We start from the raw sequence: 20212 nt of genomic DNA on the forward strand, positions 1-20212 counted from the left end.
ATGATCAGGCCTCTGTGACCCTGACCTTTGCTCAAATGACCCCAAAAACAATATGGGTCATCTACTCTTTAAGTCCTATCATCCTATAAAGTGTGAAGATTCTGGGTCAAATGGTTCTCAAGTTTTTGATCAGAAACCATTTTCCATCTTGACTTTTGATCAAGTGTCCCAAAAAGCAATAGCAGTCATCTACTCTATATATTTAATCATCCTATGAAGTTTCAACATTCTGGGTCAAGCAGTTCTGAAGTTATTAATCAGAAATGGTTTTCCATATTCAAGCCCCTGTTGCATTAACCTTTGATTTAGTAACCACAAAAATAATAGGGGTAATTTTCCCTGTATGCCCTATCTCCATAATCACCATATGAAGTTTGAAGGCTGTAGGTCAAATGGTTCTCCAGTTATTGATTGAAAATGAAGTGTGATGGACAGATGGCCCCTGTGAACTTGACCTTTGATAGAGTGACATCAAAAACAATAGGGGCCATCTACTCTGTAAGTCTTATAAACCCTATGAAGTTTGAAGGTTTTAGGTCAAATGGTTCTCAAGTTATTGACCAGAAATAGAATTCCATATTCTATCTGTTGCATCCTTGACCTTTAATAGAGTGACCCAAAAACCAATAGGGGTCATTTACTCTGCATGAACAATCATCCTATGAAGTTTCAACATTCTGGATCAAATGGTTCTCAAATTACCGGTATTGATCAGAAATAGTTTTCCATATTCAGGCCCCTGTTACCTTGACCTTTAATAGAGTGACCCTAATATCAATAAGGGTCATCTACTCTGCATGACCAATCATCCTATGAAGTTTCAACATTCTGGGTCAAATGGTTCTCAAATTATTGATCAGAAATAGTTTTCCATATTCAGGCCCCTGTTACCTTGACCTATAACAGAGTGACCCTAATAATAATAAGGGTCATCTACTCTGCATGACCAATCATCCTATGAAGTTTCAACATTCTGGGTCAAGTAGTTCACTCGATCAGAAATGGTTTTCCATGTTCAGGTCCCTGTGACCATGACCTTTGATTGAGTTACCCTAAAGACAACAAGGGTCGTCTACTCTATAAGCCCTGCCATCATGTTAAGTTTTAAGGTTTTAAATAAAATGATTCTCAAGTTACTGATCTGAAATGAATTGTGACAGACGGACAGGGCAAAAACATATTCATTATGTCTCCCTGTTTGCCCCCTCCCAATGGGGGGAAACATAATTATATAATAGGCGGAACTATCTGGCCGTGAATATATCCTAGAAGACCAAATGCTTACAGTTTCCTAAAATTTATGAGGAAAAACATTCAACCTTATTACTAAATTCATTTGATGTATATTAAGACTGCTGAAAAATAAGGACAAATTTCTAAGTTTTAAAGATATTTTTTCACTATAGCATCTCTGTGCCATATTTCTGTTCACATTGTAATTATCTTTTCTTTTAAGCAGGTTTAAACCACAACTGGTAAGATAAGCATGATTCTCATAGATTTTATGCTGTAAGTTATCAATTCTTATTTTGTAGCCACTAAACATTTTGTTAACATACATTTATGCTTGTTATTAGTATACATGTATCTTGTCAATTCAAAACAATCATATCTTATGAGGTATTGTTGTGAGTACAGTATATAAAGACTGAGATATCATGACAAGTATTAGGTCAAAAGAGATTGTTACAAGTAAAGTAAATAGTGTATCTTGACTTGTGCAATTTGAGAACACTTATAAATAGAGAATAATAGGTTAGTGCCGTAGATGAGAAAGTTTATCTGGCGAGGTGGAGGAGGTTATCGGGTGAGCCGAAGGCGAACCTGATAACGTCCGGAGCCGAGCCAGATAAACTTTCTCCATCTTAGGCACTAACCTATTATTCTATTTATCTTGTCATTACTTCATTTTCCGATATCTGGCAATTTATTTGATCAACTGATCGTATATCACTGGTCACGTGTCAACTGACGGTATATCGAGAAAGATATACGACACCCTGATATCGGGTCGAAAATACTGCAAGTGACAGGATAAATTATACATCTTCGTTCATATAAAACATTTCACCTAAACAATCCTGTGCCTAATTATTCTTTATTAAAATATTTTAATAACCAGGTATCATGTATATTTCAAGTTCTCGTAATGTTTATGCCCTTTGTCAGTGCTGAACATGTTTTATGCCATTTTCCAGTTCTGATCATGTTTATGTTCTTTGTCAGTACTGATTATGTTTATGCCATTTTCCAGTTCTGGTCATGTTTTTTCGATCTTTTATTAGTAACGTAACAGCAAACAGTTAACCTAACTGGCATCTGTAATTCTGTACGAGTACTAATTTTTTCACTATCAGCAAGTGACAAATTCCTTAAATAAATCAGAGGCTGAGGATGAATGACTTCAGAAACATCCTCTTCCTTCTCTTTAACTGTCACTTTAAACATACATCTTGCCTAGGGATACAACCTAACAGTTCAGTGTCTCATGCCCTACCTACTTAGCTTATCAGACAGGCATATTCAATATGTGACAGAAGTTACAAGTGTCAGGCAGGAGGTTTCTGAAATGTCATAACAAGTCTAAGTCAGGAGGTTTCTGAAATGTCATAACATGTCTAAGGCAGGAGGTTTCTGAAATATCATAACAAGTCTAAGGCAGGAGGTTTCTGAAATGTCATTACACCTCTAAGGCAGGAGGTTTCTGAAATGTCATAACATGTCTAAGGCAGAAGGTTTCTGAAATGTCATAACACGTCTAAGGCAGGAGGTTTCTGAAAAGTCATAACAATATGACGAAACAAGTCAAGGGAAAGTGCCATATAGTCAGGTGAAAATGCAAATTGCAGGAGAGGAGTGGAAACTGTTTGCAGGATGTAGCAAAAAGGAAATGATTATTATTGTTACATAGGTGGGATATGTCCTCATTACCCACGAGAATTTTTATTATTTCCTGCCGCATCTGCCTGCCTATGTAAGATAGAAACACACTGCTAAAGTATATAATTATCAATAAAATAGATCTATTCAATTTTTAATAAATACAGCGAAACACCGCTCGCTCGAGCATCGATGACTCGAGCACCCGGGCTCGCTCGAGCAATTCACGTGGTCCCGGCCGATTTCGTTCTATTTTCTATGTGAAATTACCATGGCTGGGTCGAGCATCGATAACTCGATCGCTCGAGCATGACACCTGGTCCCTGTGTATTAATTTACTGTTTGTGGCTTATGGCAAACTCGAGCAGAGGTGTCAAAATTTTTCACACCTTCGGCGGTCAGAATGTATCGGTTAATTTAAAATTTTCGCACGTCGTGAGAATTGCATGGTCTATTCCCCGACTATCTTAAATGTTTGTTTGTCGGTATATTTGATCTGATAATGAGATTAATTATTGATGTAAGGTGGAAGAAAAATTTTATTGATCAAAATTGTTATTGATTATTACTTTTTTCTGCGGGATCGATAAGATAATTATGAGATCTTAATATTTTAATCAACAGTTGTTTGCATGCAAATAAAGGAAATAATATAGCCTTTTCATAAAATTGAGACGATAATTATGAGATCTTAATTTGGAGAAGAAAATTGCGAATTCGATTACAGTATTTCAAATAAAAAAAATGTCTTAGCTGTTTCTTCACATGTGCCATTTACGATCTATCATAAATAACGTTTGTAATACGTTTTTTGAAAATGTCACGAGTGTGTTATTATTACGCATCATCGTTTCCTCTGCAAATGGTCTCGATAACAATTCGTAAAACAAACTTCAATTTTTTTCATATGTTGGTCAATGTTTGGGTCGCTCGAAACCATGGATAACTCGAGCATTTTGCTCATCCCCTTGCGACCTCGAGCGAGCGGTGTTTCACTGTACATATTTTTTTCCTATTTATATTCTGCTCAACCAGTAGCCAGACGGCATTTCTCAGTTCTTTTAATGATACTGATTAAATAACTGCTCGTATGGTGTCTGTTTTTGTAACCAAAAACTCTGCAATATTTCGGTAGTTTTAGGAAATTCTACAATAAAAGTAAAACTACAGAAAAAGGTATATTAAAGTCCCTTACTCTAACATATGAGCATATTCGTTCATATTGTAATGAGCTTTAAGGTACGCTAAATATTGGTCCACGGCTTCTGGTCTCCTCAACAATTCCAAGTTAAATAGCGCATCTTTTAAAGTCCGCTTCATAAACACAATAGCCTGAAATAAAAGTTGAAATTTAGTCACAAACTAAATGACAAACAATAACTTCATAAATTGGAAGCATCAATAAAATTGTTTTGCCAAGTATGTAACCTGCATATTATTGTGTTCTGTGTTGAGCTGGTATTAATAGTTTGGCATGTATCTGTCATTTTTGTTTTCATAATCATTTGCAAGCATATCAGTGAAATTTCACAATTATAATGGTTCTTTCAGGGGTTAGCATGCATAAGCCATGATCATTACTGGACACAAAATTTTTGATTTAGGAGTACACGTCAAAGGTACTTTATTTATTTATTTATTTTGTTGGGTTTAAAGTCGCACCAACACATTTATAGGTCATATGGCGACTTTCCAGCTTTGATGGTGGAGGAAGACCCCAGGTGCCCCTCCGTGCATTATTTCATCAAGAGCGCGCACCTGGGTAGAACCACCGACCTTCTGTAAGCCAGCTGGATGGCTTCCTCACATGAAGAATTCAACACCCCGAGTGAGGCTCGAATCCACATCGATGAGGGGCAAGTGATTTGAAGTCAATGACCTTAACCACTCGGCCACGGAGGCCCCGTCAAATGTACAGCTGAAATTAAAGAGCAGATACTTTGCAGATCATGGAATGGGTTTCAAGTTTGTAACGGCAGGATAAGACCCATTTGCCACCTTACACATTCCTTCAGGCACAGGCATACACCTTGGTAGAATCAGCCTCCAGGCCAGCTTGATGTCTTTGTCACATGATGACCAAGACAGTGCTTGAACACACTGAGATGCAAAGCAAGCAATGTGAAGTCAGTAATCTTAACCATAAGGCCCTTAAAAGTACAAGATAACATTGTAACAGAGAACATCCATAAATTCAAGTTATACGTCCATTCATATTTATCACAACTAAAAACTTACAGCAATAATAGCATTCCCATCATGTGTATCTATAGCCTTGTCTAGCAATGCCAGTTTTTCTGCTTTTGACCGATACTGTTCCAGTGAGTACGGCTGAAAAGAAAAATAAAGTTTCAGCATAAAGTCAGTTGGTGATGTGCATTTTATATTTCGTGATGTGCATTTACAATGTCATACAGTTGGTAAGTCAGTTGGTGATGTGCATTTTATAATTCGTGATGTCATTTACAATGTCATACAGTTGATAAGTCAGTTTGTGATGTGCAATTACAATTTCATAAAGTATGTAAGTCAGTTTGTGATGTGCATTTTACATTTTGTGATGTCCATTTACAATATCATGCAGTAGTTACGCCAGATCGTGATGTATATTTTACATTTCGTGCTGTGCATTTACTATGTTGTGCAGTAGATAAAGTCAGTTCGTGATGTGCATTTTATATTTTGTGATGTGCATTTACAATTTCATGCATTAGGTAAGTCAGTTTGTGATGTGCATTTCAAATTTTGTGCAGTAGATAAGTCAGTCCATGATGTGCATTTCACAAACTTGATTCACAGTGGATGATGGAAGGAAAACAGATGTACAATGGACACTAGATGTGTACACTTAGGACAGAGGTGCTCCCCTCCCCCACCCCTCAGTAACCCCCTGTCACTATACAGGTTTTCATGACTCAAAGAGAAATATTTTTTATGATATATGCATGACAAAGTTTTAAACACAACTTCACATGCTATATAACAAAGTTCTAATGTTTTCTGACTAAAAGCCAAGTATATTTTGAAATACATAAATACATGGGAAACAAACTTTATTTTTTTACTAAATCAAGGACAACAGCTCGCAGCTTGCAAAATAAATAAAAAGAAACTTGGGTACACTAATTTATATGTTGAATAATATTCCTGGTTTCATGATTCTACCTGAAATATTTTTAAGGTGTATGCAACACAAACATTTAAGCACTTCATATGTATTTTTTCACTGGGTAAAGGACAATAACTCTGGTCTGGCTGGGTGAAATCCCAAACAAAACACCAGGTGCACAACTTCACATGCTATAAAACAATGCTGTAATGTTGTATGGTTCTAATAAAAAAAACGGATTTTTAGATACATGCAACACAAACTTACATGCCATTTATGCATATTATGTTTCATTATCCTAGGTCAAATACCATGTAAGATTTGTGTGACACTATCTTTGATGTCCTTTTGTACATATTTTTTGACACAATCAAGGGACATAACTCTGGTCTGGCTGATTGAAATCTCTAATAAAATATGGATGCATAACTTCGCACATTCTGGGGTCATATACTTTTTGAGATACATGTACTTACAAGACAAACATAGGCCCTATATGCATATTTTTTTTTACTTTTTCAATGGCTATAACTCTGGTCTGACTGTGTGGAGTCCCAGTTAAAACATCAGGTGTACAACTTCAATAAAAATCCTGTGATGTTTGATGACTCTGGATCAAATACTTTTTGAGAACTGCGTGACACATATTTGAACACATGGAAGGAAGAGGGGATTGACAAGGGCAACTCTAAGTGCCCCTCCCTAACACCTTTTTTACAGGGAGGGGTGCATAAATACTCGAAATAAGCTCTTAGCAACATACTTCTGTTATCAACAAGAGACTGTCGACCCAGCTCTATCAAATTTGACATAAAAATAGGCCTTTAACCAGTTTATCTATTGATAAGATTGAATTGCCCTACCCATACATTCAATATAGATATAGACACTGGTTAACTAGATATACATTTTTATACTGTAATTAAAAGAAAACTGCTATTTTAAATGGAAATTACGAAAAATCAAAATGTTTGACTTACAATAGAATTCAAACCACAGAAAATGTTGATTATGAGAAGGGAAAGTTATTTTTCAAAAGACAAAACAAGTAACAGATGCAATACCTTTACAAGAGTTTCCAAATACAGAATGATAATAACCATGAATTTTACTTGAACAATGGAAAGTGAAAAACAAGAAATTCCTGAAACAAATAATCACCTTGAATTGTACTTGAATGATGTCTATGAAAAGGAATGTGTGATCAAAGCATCACAAGAGGAAGTTGAGTTTATTAAGACTGGAATAGAAACTCTTGTCCAGGACATAATTGATAATGTATTACACATATTTCCTAAAGAACTCCTTAACTAGATAATGCTACTGAAGAACGTAAGACAGAAGTCAAAAAACATTTCAAAAATTTAATAGTAAAGGATAGTGTTTTTAAAGACAATACAGATATTAAACCAACAAGGGATCATTGTTCCATTATCAAAGTGGGCAGTTTCTATGAAGAAACAAAGAATCATTTTGCAGATGAGTTTGACTTCATTTTTCTTCTTTCCTCTGGCAGAGAAAAAATTGATGGTGAATTATGGATTTACGTGACATCAAGAATAACTGAGTTTTTTCGTGCATTGATCAAGACAAAGCCATTTCATCATTCTTCTCCAAATGAAAGAAGAGAAATTTATCTAAACACTGAAAGAGATTTGGAGAAACATGGTCCAGCAAATACGTTACAATTCATTTATAAAGACAAATTAGCCGAAAAAAGAGATACATGTATAGCTGTTGATTTCGTTCCTGCCTATAAAATCGATGTTAGGAATACACCAGACTGGTATGTACAGCATGTAAATAAATATGTCAAACCAAAATCTTTCAAAGATGAGGTATTGTCTGCAGAAGGCTGTTTACATGTGGGTAACCTTTATTCATTTACTGAAACAGAAGTGTGTTTTATCAAGAATGTTTTATCCAAGCATCATGTAAAAGTGTACAGGATCCTGAAGTTTCTTATAAATGGCCATGGTGATGATAAAACCATGAAAAAATGTTTCAAATATAGATTAAGAAAAGATGACAAAAACCGCTATAGCAACTATTCTTCCTACATGATAAAAACAATGATGATATATCATCATGATAAGTGTAGAAACTCTGATACACCAGAAATAGGACCATGTGTTCTACAGGTACTGGAGGAAATGTGTAAATATAAGAACTGCAAAGAATATCCTACATTTTCTGCAGATTTTGATTTTGATCAACTCTGTCCAGTGGATCATCTTCCATCTGTGATTGATACTTTAAAATTAATGCAAACTAGGAAACATGGATATAGTTATGAGAATACTGAAATAAAATCCATTTCATTGCAATTCTTGGAACAGGAACGCCCAGATTGCCTTCAACCTGACAGTGAAATTCATCTACTCAATTAAAACTACTTTACAAAAGACCTTTTGTTTAAAGACATTTTTGCAAACAAAAAATCTTTAAACTTTCCCATTACGTATAAGACTTTACCATCAAAAATTATCATTCTGATTCTTAAGAACACAAAATCTTTTAATGAATATCCATTTCTAATAATTGTTAAAATGATAATGTTTTACAAACTGTTGAAAATCAGTTTTGACCACTTCATGCTTATTTTCAGATGACAGCATACAGTGATTACAAAAACAAAGAATGTTAAGTACAGTAAAAATTCCATTTATTTGTTTGGTCTTATTCATGAGCGTACTGTATACATGAACATTGTAGATTATGAATATATAAACTAAATCTATTTCAGTTAATATATGTGTTTGGTTTACCCTCTTTTCAACAATTTTTCAGTCATACTTAAATGACATATTACATGATTCCCCACCCGCTTAAGATTATACTGAAAGCAGGCTGATCAGTCCTGTAGAGCTATCCTCTAAGTGCTGGGCACTAGGCAAGGAAGTGTCCAGTACCATTTTTCACGTCTTTTGTATCCTTCTGCCAGGATGCAAACCTACGACTAGCCTGGCTCCCTGGCTGCATGGTTATCTTTTATATTAATACTGGAAACATTTTATAAGAAACTTTTAAACCTCTAAAATAGCACAGTTTTATCTGATGGCTGAACCATACATATGTTTGGAGCCAGGGGCAATAAAAAAAGTCAATGTAGAAACAACCTTCTGGAGTTACTTCCCTCTTAATGAAGAAAACTGATATATGTAAATAAGAACAAACATAGGGACGGGAGCCAGTCTAACCTACGACCTACAGCACTCAACTGTACCAATAGGCTATAGTGGCAGTTTAATTCAGTTATCAAGGTAGAGGTATAATCTAAAATCTGAATGAATGAAATCCAACAAGAAACTAGAAAATGCTTTTGTAAAAAAGCGCATGTCTCCCCCTATGCAAAGTCCTATAGGCAAGAAGTCAATAGTGGTCAGGAGCGAAAGTCAAAGAGACACTGATGATTGGCTGCAATAGGGATCATCTACTTGGCATGTCCAGTCATCCCGCTAAATTTCAACACTCTTGGCCTAGTGGTTCTCAAGTCACTGTTCAGGCTCCTGTGACCTTGACCTTTGATCAAGTGACCTCAAAATAAATATGGGTCATCTACTCTGCATGTCCAATCATCCTATTAAGTTTCAACATTGTAGGTCAAGTGGTTCTCACTTTATTTCCAAAAAATGATTTTACATGAACAGGCCACTGTGCCCTTGAACTTTAATAGACTGACCCCAAAATCAATAGGGGTCATATACTCTGCATGTTCAATCATCCTATGAAGTTTCAACATTCTGGGTCAAGTGGTTCTCAAGTTATTGATCGGAACTGGTTATCAATGTTCTGGCCTCTGTGACCTTGACCTTTAATGGAGTGACCCCAAAAACAATAGGGGTCATTTACTCTGCATGAACAATCATCCTATGAAGTTTCAACATTCTGGGTCTAGAGGTTCTCAAGTTATTGATTGGAAATGGTTTTCCATGTTCAGGCCCCTGTGACCTTGACCTTTAACAGAGTGACCCTAAAATCGTTAGGGGTCATCTACTCTGCATGACCAATCATCCTATGAAGTTTCATCATTCTGGGTCAAGTGGTTCTCAAGTTACTGACCGGAAATGGTTTTCAATGTTCGGGCCCCTGTGACTATGACCTTTAACAGAGTGACCCCAAAATTGTTAGGGGTCATCTGCTCTGCATGACCAATCATCCTATTAAGTTTCAACATTCTGGGTCAAGTGGTTCTCAAGTTACTTACTGGAAATGGTTTTCAATGTTCAGGCCCCTGTGACCTTTAACGGAGTGACCCCAAAATCGATAGGGCTCATCTACTTTGCATGTACAATCATCCTATGAAGTTTCAACAATCTGGGTCAAGTGGTTCTCTAGTTATTGATCGGAAATGGTTTTCAATGTTCAAGCCCCTGTGACCTTGATCTTTGATGGAGTGACCACAAAATAAATAGGGGTCATCTACTCTGCATGACCAATCACCCTATGAAGTTTTATCATTCTGGGTCAAGTGGTTCTCAAGTTACTGACCGGAAATGCTTTTCAATGTTTGGGCCCCTGTGACCTTGACCTTTAACAGAGTGACCCCAAAATCGTTAGGGGTCATCTACTCTGCATGACCAATCATCCTATTAAGTTTCAACATTCTGGGTCAAGTGGTTCTCAAGTTACTGACCGGAAATGGTTTTCAATGTTCAGGCACCTGTGACCTTGACCTTTACCAGAGTGACCCCAAAATCAATAGGGGTCATCTACTTTGCATGACCAATCATCCTATGAAGTTTCAACATTCTGGGTCAAGTGGTTCTCTAGTTACTGATCGGAAATGGTTTTCAATGTTCAAGCCCCTGTGACCTTGACCTTTGACGGAGTGACCCCAAAATCAATAGGGGTCATCTACTATTTATGATCAATCATCCTATGAAGTTTCAGCATTCTGGGTCAAGTGGTTCTCTAGTTATTGATCAGAAATGGTTTTCAATTTTCAGACCCCTGTGACCTTGACATTTGACGGAGTGACACCAAAAACAATAGGGGTCGTCTACTCCAGCAGCCCTACAACTCTATGAAGTTTGAAGGTTCTAGGTCAAATGGTTCTCCAGTTATTGCTCGGAAATGAAGTGTGACGTACGGACGGACGGACGGACAGTGCAAAAACAATATGTCTCCCCCAGAGGGTGGGGAGACATAATAATTCATTAAGTGCATTAAGAACTGTGTTTGAATAATTATGTATTTCATATTTAAATACTTAGCAGCACGTCCCTATTGAAAGGCTCAAAAAAGTGATATTTATAGTATTGAAAATACCGTAATCACAATGCAACAGAACACAGAGAAATATATACTAATTGTGTAAATACGAAAATAACTGCATTCGTAACTATTACTCTGTAGAATTTTTTGAATAGAATAATTTAACCTGTTTGAATATTAGTACAAAAGTCATCTATTTTTGTAAATGAGGCTGCTTTTTTTTCTTCGCCACTGTCCATAAACATGGTATATAATACCTTCGGAGTAGACCGCCAGTTTGCCCCATGTGGTTCTGGGACAATCTGTGTATGAAAAGAATATGGAACCACTGCCTTACCCTTACATGATCGTAAGAGGCGACTAATAGGGTCTTAACACTTGGTTTTGCTGTAACTCTGTCATTCCAGCAGGTATGCAAATTTTGATTCCATACCTCATGTTTTTATTTCGATGTAAATGAGATGTGAAACCAAAATTTGTAGTCCTGTTTGGCGCCATATAACCTATACTGTGTTGGTGCGCCGTAAAACCCAAATAAATAAATAAATAAATAGATCGCCAGTTTGTCCGGTCGCACTAATAACAAGTGTCACCATAACATTATACTGCTTTGAAAACCAAGTGCTTTGAAAACAAACAATTATCACTATTCTGCACTGTGTACATGTACAAATTTACAGTATACAGATTAACACTAATCTAAACGAATGTAGATTTTATGTCATACTGTAGACCTATGCATTTTTATGTGCGTGCCACGTCGATTTCATTACGAATACCATTCAGCCACCAACTGGTTATTTTAGCGCTGGTGATACTGTGCTAATACAAGTACGCGCTATTAAGTCGAAACTACTCCATTTAAGGCGTTTGCGCTAAAATTTAGCTGTGCTAATATAAGTACACTTACAGTATTCTGCTCGGAATTTAAGAAATCAGAGTGTTTGGTGTAATTATTTAGCATCCTTTGGCTATCTATTATTTTGCATCTCAATTCTGTCTTAGTGTACTGTGAAATCATTAATATTCTTAGGGAACTAATTTTCGTAGATTTCATGGTTGAGTCAAGCCATGTCTGAGAAAAGTACAAAGGACCATAAAAGTTGTCTTCTTGAAGCAACGTAATGAGAACTACCAGAGCCACATAACAGTTAATATTTATACAATGTTTTATTGAAAGCCTTCAAACCACATCTGAGATATGACTCCGGATGGACAGAAAATGGAACAATACATATATTATACAGGTACAAGGGGCCATAAACCCTACTCAGGCACTCTTACTGAAACTTGCAGGGCGGCATTTCCCTATCGCAGTTACCATTTCTACCATTTTTAGTTTAGATACTTGAAATCCTGTTATAGATAAAGGCTTCGGACATATGGACAGACAATGTCAAAAATATTTCCCTCTGTATTCAGTGGAGGATAACAAAACAAAAAACTAACATCAAGAGATTCAGCTTGCAAAAATGTGGCACGGGACCAATTACCAACACTTTGTACTGAATATTTTACTTTTAAAACTTAAAAGAATCTAGTGTGGAACCATCAGTCAATATAATTATTTCCTTTAAAACTCGCACAAGTTACATTTAAATAGAAAAGTGGAAACTCCAATTAAGGTCGCTCAACACGACAAAAATGAGAATGCTGCAGGCTTGGTTGGATTGAAGACTGCTTTATACAAGTATCAGACCCTGCCTGGTGGAATATCTTCAATCTGTCACTGATGCTTTAAAATCAATGCAAACTTAGTAGGACACATGGATATAGATATGAGATTAAGACAATAAAATTTGTAACAATGCAATACTTGCAACAGGAACATATGGATTGGCTACATTATTCCTATATATTTTTTCATCACTAAACACTACTTTAAAAGACCTTTAGTGTGAAGACATGTTTGCAAACAAAAAAATCTTTATTTTGCATCAAAAGACTCTACCATCAAAAATTATCAGTCCAATTCTGTTTTTTTTTTTTTAAGGACACAAATTTTCTTTTAATGAATATCCATTTCTAATGAAGATGTACAAACTGTTGAAAGTCAGTTTTGACCACTGCATGCTTATTTTCATACCCTGATTAATAAAACAAAGAATGTTAACAACAGTAAAACATTCCATCTATTTGTTTGGTCTTATCTATGTGCATACTGTACATGAACTTTGTATATGACAATGTAAATTATGAATATATAAATAAATTTTATTTCAGTTAATACATGTGTGTGGTTTACCCTCTTTTCAACAATTTTTCAGTCATATTCAAATGACACGCATCATGATACCACACCCACTCAACACAATACTGACACCAGGCTGACCAGTCCTATAGAGCTATCCTCTAAATGCTGAGCGCCAAGCAAGGTAACTTCCAGTACCATTTTTCATGTCTTTTGTATCATTTGGCCAGGATGCAAACCCACGACCTGCAACACTCAACTGTACCAATATGCTACAGTGGCAGTTTAATTCAGTTATCAAGAATGAAATCCAACAAGAAATAATTCACACAAATTTTCATAAAGAACTGTGTTTGAATATGTATTTCATATATAAATCTTTGGCAGCATGTCCCTATTTTGACACTAAATCACTAAATGGTCAAATTGCACTGAAATTATGAAACAAGAGCTGTCGGATGACAGCGCGCTCGACTATTCGAAGAATTGATTGAAGAATGGGGTCAAAATATTTCCATAGATTTTCAGACTAAACAAAAAATGGATTAACCAAAAAATGTTCCTGTATTTGTGGATTTCGATTAGTCTTGCACTAAATGGCAATGTGTGACCATGATGGCAAATATGTTAAGTTATATGTTAGGCAAAACATGGACTTATATGAAAAATTTAACTTATCTCCAAGTCCAAAAGGGGCCATAATTCAGTCAAAATAGTTGACAGAGTTATGTACTCTTGCCTACAGATGGAAATCATGTTGATAAACTAGTGTTAAAAGTTTCAAAGCCACAGTTCAAATAGTTTTGACAAAACGCTGACTTGTAAGAAAAACTGAACAAATTTGAAAGTCCAAAAAGGGCCATAATTCAGTCAAAATAGTTGTCAGAGTTATGTACTCTTGCCTAGAGATGGAAATCATAATGATAAACAAGTGTTTAAAGTTTAGAAGACATATGTCAAATAGTCTTGACAAAACATGGACATATACAAAACAGAACCAGTTTCCAAGTTCAAAAAGGGCCATAATTCAGCCAAAAAAGAGGAGAGAGTTATGTACTCTTGCCTATTGATAGAGACTATTATACTGAACAAGATATAAAAGTTTCAAAGCCATATGTCAAACACTTTACACAAAATATAAACTGGTACGAAAAACTTAACCAAGATTTCTAAGTCAAAAGGGGCCATAATTCAGTCAAAATGCTTGCTGGAGTTATGTACTCTTGCCTACAACTGGATATTGTGATGGTAAACAAGTGTTGAAAGTTTCAAAGCTTTATCTCAAAAGACTTTGTCAAAATATGAACTGGTACGAAAAACTTAACCAAGATTTCTAAGTCAAAAAGGGGCCATAATTCAGTCAAAATGCTTGATGGAGTTATGTACTCTTGCCTACAACTGGACATGGTGATGGTAAACAAGTGTTGAAAGTTTCAAAGCTTTATCTCAAAAGACTTTGTCAAAATATGAACTGGTACGAAAAACTTAACCAAGATTTCTAAGTCAAAAGGGGCCATAATTCAGTCAAAATGCTTGACAGAGTTATGTACTCTTGCCTATAACTGGACATGGTGATGGTAAACAAGTGTTGAAAGTTTCAAAGCTTTATCTCAAAAGACTTTGTCAAAATATGAACTGGTACGAAAAACTTAACCAAGATTTCTAAGTCAAAAGGGGCCATAATTCAGTCAAAATGCTTGACAAAGTTATGTACTCTTGCCTATAACTGGACATGGTGATGGTAAACAAGTGTTGAAAGTTTCAAAGCTTTATCTCAAAAGACTTTGTCAAAATGTGGACTGGTACGAAAAACTTAACCAGGGTGTGACGCCGACGCCGACGCCGTGGTGAGTAGGATAGCTCTACTTATTCTTCGAATAGTCGAGCTAAAAATATTACAATCATGTAACTTGCAAGTGTCTTTAATCAAGTAAAACAAAACAAATAGGTTATATGTCTCCCTAAATTACTTCACGAGGGCCTAGTATAAGTTAATTATTCTGCTCAGAATTTAAGAAATCAGAGTGTTTAATGTAATTATTTAGCATCCCTCTGCTATCTATTATTTTGCATTTCAATCTTGTCTTCGTGAATATGTAGAATTGAAGATCAAACATGATAACACTCTATCTTTGTTCCTATAAGTAAGTCCGCATGATGTTAGTGTATTTTTAAAAATAACCATCATTTCTTTGTAAAGTTAGAACAATGCATAAATTAGAAGATGCTTTTGTAGACAAGCGCATGTCTCTCCCAATGCATAGTCATAATTATAGGCAACAATTCAATAGGGGACAGGAACAAAAGTCAAAGAGACACTGATGGTTGACTGCAATATGGAATCATCTACTTGGCATGCCCAATCATCCCACTAAGTTTCAACATTCTGGGCCTAGTGGTTCTCAAGTTATGAATTGGAAATGGTTCTCCATGTTCAATCCCCTGTGACCTTGACCTTTGATCGAGTGACCCTAAAATCAGTAGGGGTCATCTACTCTGCATATCTAACCATTCTACTTTGTTTCAACATTCTGGGTCAAGTGGTTCTTATTAATAAGAGTTTTCTATGTTCAGCCCCCTGCGACCTTGACCTTTGATGGAGTGACCTTAAAAACAATATGGGTCATCAACTCTGTAAGTCCTATCACCCTATGAAATTTGAAGGTTCTGGGTCAAATAGTTCTCAAGTTACTGACTGGAAATGGATTTCCATGTTCTGTCCACTGCCGCCTTGATCTTTAATAGAGTGACCCCAAAATCAATAGGGATCATCTACTCCGCATGTCCAATTATCCTTATAATTTTCAGCATTCTTGGTCAAGTGGCTCTCAAGTTATTGATCGGAAATGGTTTTCTATGTTCAGGCCCCTGTGACCTTGACCTATAACAGAGTGACCCCAAAATCAATAGGGGTCATCTACTCTGCATGACCAATCATCCTATGAAGTTTCAACATTCTGGGTCAAGTGGCTCTCAAGTTATTGATCAGAAATGGTTTTGCATGTTCAGGCCCCTGTGACCTTGACCTCTAAAAGAGTGACCCCAAAACCAATAGGGGTCATCTACTCTGCATGATCAATCATCCTATGGAGTTTCAACATTCTGGGTCAAGTGGTTCTCAAGTTATTGATTGGAAATCGTTTTCCATGTTCAGGCCTCTGTGACTTTGACCTCTGATGGAGTAACCCAAAAAACAATAGGGGTCGTCTACTGCATAAACCCTACCATCCTGTGAAGTTTGAAGGTTCTAGGTCAAATGATTCTTCAGTTATTGATCGGAAATAAAGTGTGATGGATGGACAGACAGACAGGGCGAAAACAATAACGTCTCCCCCACAGCAGTGGGAGACATAATAACCACTTGGTTGCATTTCCCTTTCACACTTTTCACTTTAACTAAGCTCTATTGAAATACTTCAAACCATGCCTGACAAAAGGACAAAGGGTCATAAATGTTGTCTTCTTCAAGCAATCTAAGGCCGCATTTCCCATAACAGTTAATATTATACAATGTTTCATTGAAAGCCTTCAAACCACATCTGAGATATGACTCCGGATGGACAGAAAATGGAACAATACATATATTATACAGGTACAAGGGGCCATAAACCTTACTCAGGCACTCTTACTGAAACTTGCAGGGTGGCATTGATTAATTTCCTTATCGCAGTTACCATTTCTACCATGTTCAATTTAAATACTCAAAAACCCTGTCACAGACAGTGGCTTCGGGTGTATGGACAGACAATGCTAAAACTATTTCCCTCTGCATTCAGTGGAGGTTAACAACAACAACAAAAAAACATGCTTAGATCCAGAGATTCAGCTTGCAAATATATGGCAGTGAACCACTTACCAACACTTTGAACTAAATATATTACTTTTAAAACAAATCTATCAGGAAACCATCAGTCATTATATTTACTTTAAAACTTGCACGAGTCTTGTTAAGACTGCTTCAATAATGCTGATAAGTGAAAAATTTCTGGAAAACAGATGGAAGACAAACAGCAGCCAAACCTAAAAACATTCCCATTTGGTAGCCATTGAAACTGGCTTAAACAATTTCACAAAGATAATGTCTTAGCAAAATTATGCAATATTTCAAAACATGTTCTTTCTTAGGTTGTTAAAAACTAATTTGTGCAATCTTTAACTGCTTTATGGAGTCGATCACAGCTGAAGAAATTCCAGTAAAAGTATTGAAATAATAATTTTGATCAACATTTTGTTATAATTAAACCTTTGGTTTGGTTTTGACATGGCTGTCTAGTCTTTTCACCTGGAGGTCTGTAGCTGACAATGAAGGGCTCAATGCAAGTCTTCACAGACTATTCTACAGGCAAGAAACAAGAAAATATCTGTACAACTGATGGATGCTCCTCAAAGTAGGATTACTGCATTTTAAAAGCACGAAAGTGTGTATCATCAACTGGGCACATACTTCATCTCAGTAGTAAACCTTCAAAAGAAGTTGCCCAAAAGTCCATTTGTTGAAAATTGTTGAGAAAACACACACATAAGATATGCACATCTCCTCTTGGAAGTGAAGTTTCCTATGAAGTTTCAGGGGCTGCTGGGGAATACTTCGGACAATGGTGGCACTATTGTTTACTTATGTCGAATAATCAAAGGGCAATAACTTAGTGAAAATCACCCGACCAGACCATATACTCAATGTGCTCATCTCCTCCTGAGAATGAAGCTTCCTACGAATATTTTCTGAATTCAAGCCAGTGGTTGCTGAGAAATACTCTGGTCAAGAAACGGTGATGCAGTATACTTATGCTGAATAATAAAAGGGCAATAACTCTGTGAAAGATCATCCAACAAGAACATAAAGATAATATGCTCATTTCCTCTGGACAGTGAAACTTCCTTTGAATTTAACTGAATAGCAGCCAAAGGTTGCCGAGAAATATTCAGGACAATGATGGCGCTATAGTATACTAATGTCGAATAATAACTCAGTGAAAAATCACCCAACTGGAATATGAAGAAAATATGCATATCTTCTCTTGAGAATGAAGCTTCCTATGAATTTTTACTGAACTCCAGCCAGTGGTTGCCGAGAATTACTCTTGATGATGATGACCCTATACCTAACTAATATTAGTTGAATAATCAAAGGATATTAGTTGAATAATCAAAGGGCAATTATGCAGTGAAAAACCATCTGACAGTAATATGAAGATATCATGCAAATTATCTCTTGAAATTGAAGCTTCCTATGAAGTTTCGCTGAATTCCAAAAAGTGCTTGCTGAGGAATACTTCGGACAAGAAAACTAGCCTGCCTGCTTAGCTTAGTAGGGAGAGCGTAGGTCTATGGATTGTGGGGTTGTGAGTTCGATCCCCGGGTGGGGTGTATGTTATCCGTGACGATTTGATTAAGGACATTGTGTCTGCAATCATTCGTTCTCCACCTCTGTTTCATGTGGGGAAGTTGGCAGTTACTTGCGGAGAACAGGTTTGTACTGGTACAGAACCCACGAACACTGGTTAGGTTAACTGCCCGGTGTTACATGACTGAAATACTGTTGAAAAATGGTGTCAAACCCAAAACAAACAAAGAAAAGAAAACTAATGTAGAATAATCAAAGGGTAATAACTCAGTCAAAAATCATCCAACCAGATTATGAATATAATAATGAGAATTTCCACTTGGGAGTGAAGTTTCCTATGAAGTTTTGCTGAACTCCAGACAGTGGTTGCTGAGGAATACTCTGGACAAGAAATAGTGCTATAGTATACTAATGCAGAATAATCAATGAGCAATAACTCAGTGAAAATCATCCAATCAGAGCATGAAGACAATGTGCACATCTCCTCTTGAGAGTGAAGCAGTGAAGCTTCCTTTGAAAGTTCGCTCAATTCCAATGAGCAGTTGCTGTGAAATAGTCCAGACAAGAATTGTGGGATTGGCCGATGGTCAAGTGTACAGAGCAGCAGCAAACATCCTTTCACTTTTGGGGAGCACAAAAACAAATGTAAATTATATATTTATCATAATAAAATACTTAAAGACAAGACATGTTACGTTCCAGTAGTAAGACAGACTTCTTTTTTAAGTCTGATAAATAACGCATGAATAATCCATCATATAAAGCAAAATTATCACATAAATGTAAGCTGACCTGTGATCATAGTGTCACTTAGCTTATTTCTGTATGGGAGTTCTGGAATCCTTTTCATGTAAGAACATATTTGTAAATATTAGTATTAGAATTTGAAAGCATTCTGCAGTCAAGAAAAGCAACCTTATATTTATCATACAATAAGTAAAGAAAAGACATTTGTTTTCCAGATTATAGACCCCTTATAAAAATCCTTTTCCCGACACTTAACTTAAGTGTCGGGAAGAGGATTTTTATAAGGGGTCTATAACAAACAACAACTTTCAATACTCAAAAAAGTCTTGGCAGGATGCCAAATGAAAATGTTCAATACAAAATATTGCCTCTAAGCCATTTAGTTTAGAAGAAAAATACTTTCTACAGTCAAGGTTCCATGTCATTTCAATGAACAAATAAAACCAGAAAGAGATAATTGCTGGATTTTATTAGAAATTATTTAAAGAAGCGTTCAGTTGCATTTTTAATAGATAAAAAAGGCATATGGACAGAAGGATTTTATATATTAAAATGCATAATTCCCCTTGTGTTGTCTAAATAATGTTCTTATATAATAAATCCAGCAATAAAGATATATCATTGTTCAAAATACACATAATTTATTATTTCTAAATTAAAGCTATGTGCCTGAATACATTTTTTGTATTTTTGATAAAAACAGCAATGATGAGATGTAATTGTT

General features: G+C 36.0%; 1 protein-coding gene across 5 annotated transcripts in view; it reads right to left on the reverse strand.

Annotated features, from left to right (window-relative positions):
• LOC123535249 (spermatogenesis-defective protein 39 homolog) overlaps nt 1–20212 on the reverse strand; it is a 63803-nt gene that overhangs the window by 13544 nt on the left and 30047 nt on the right. For 4 of the 5 annotated variants that reach the window (XM_053550075.1, XM_053550068.1, XM_053550078.1 and 1 more), the window contains 3 exons: nt 5119–5211; nt 4076–4212; nt 2932–2970 (listed from right to left, as the gene is read on the reverse strand). In XM_053550075.1, coding sequence (XP_053406050.1) covers nt 2932–2970; nt 4076–4212; nt 5119–5211 — 269 coding nt within the window. The remainder of the gene's footprint in view (nt 1–2931; nt 2971–4075; nt 4213–5118; nt 5212–20212) is intronic. The other variant, XM_053550076.1, reaches the window with a different exon arrangement.

This window comes from Mercenaria mercenaria, chromosome 1 (genome assembly GCF_021730395.1).
Source record: "Mercenaria mercenaria strain notata chromosome 1, MADL_Memer_1, whole genome shotgun sequence".
Taxonomy (NCBI): Eukaryota; Metazoa; Mollusca; class Bivalvia; order Venerida; family Veneridae; genus Mercenaria; species Mercenaria mercenaria.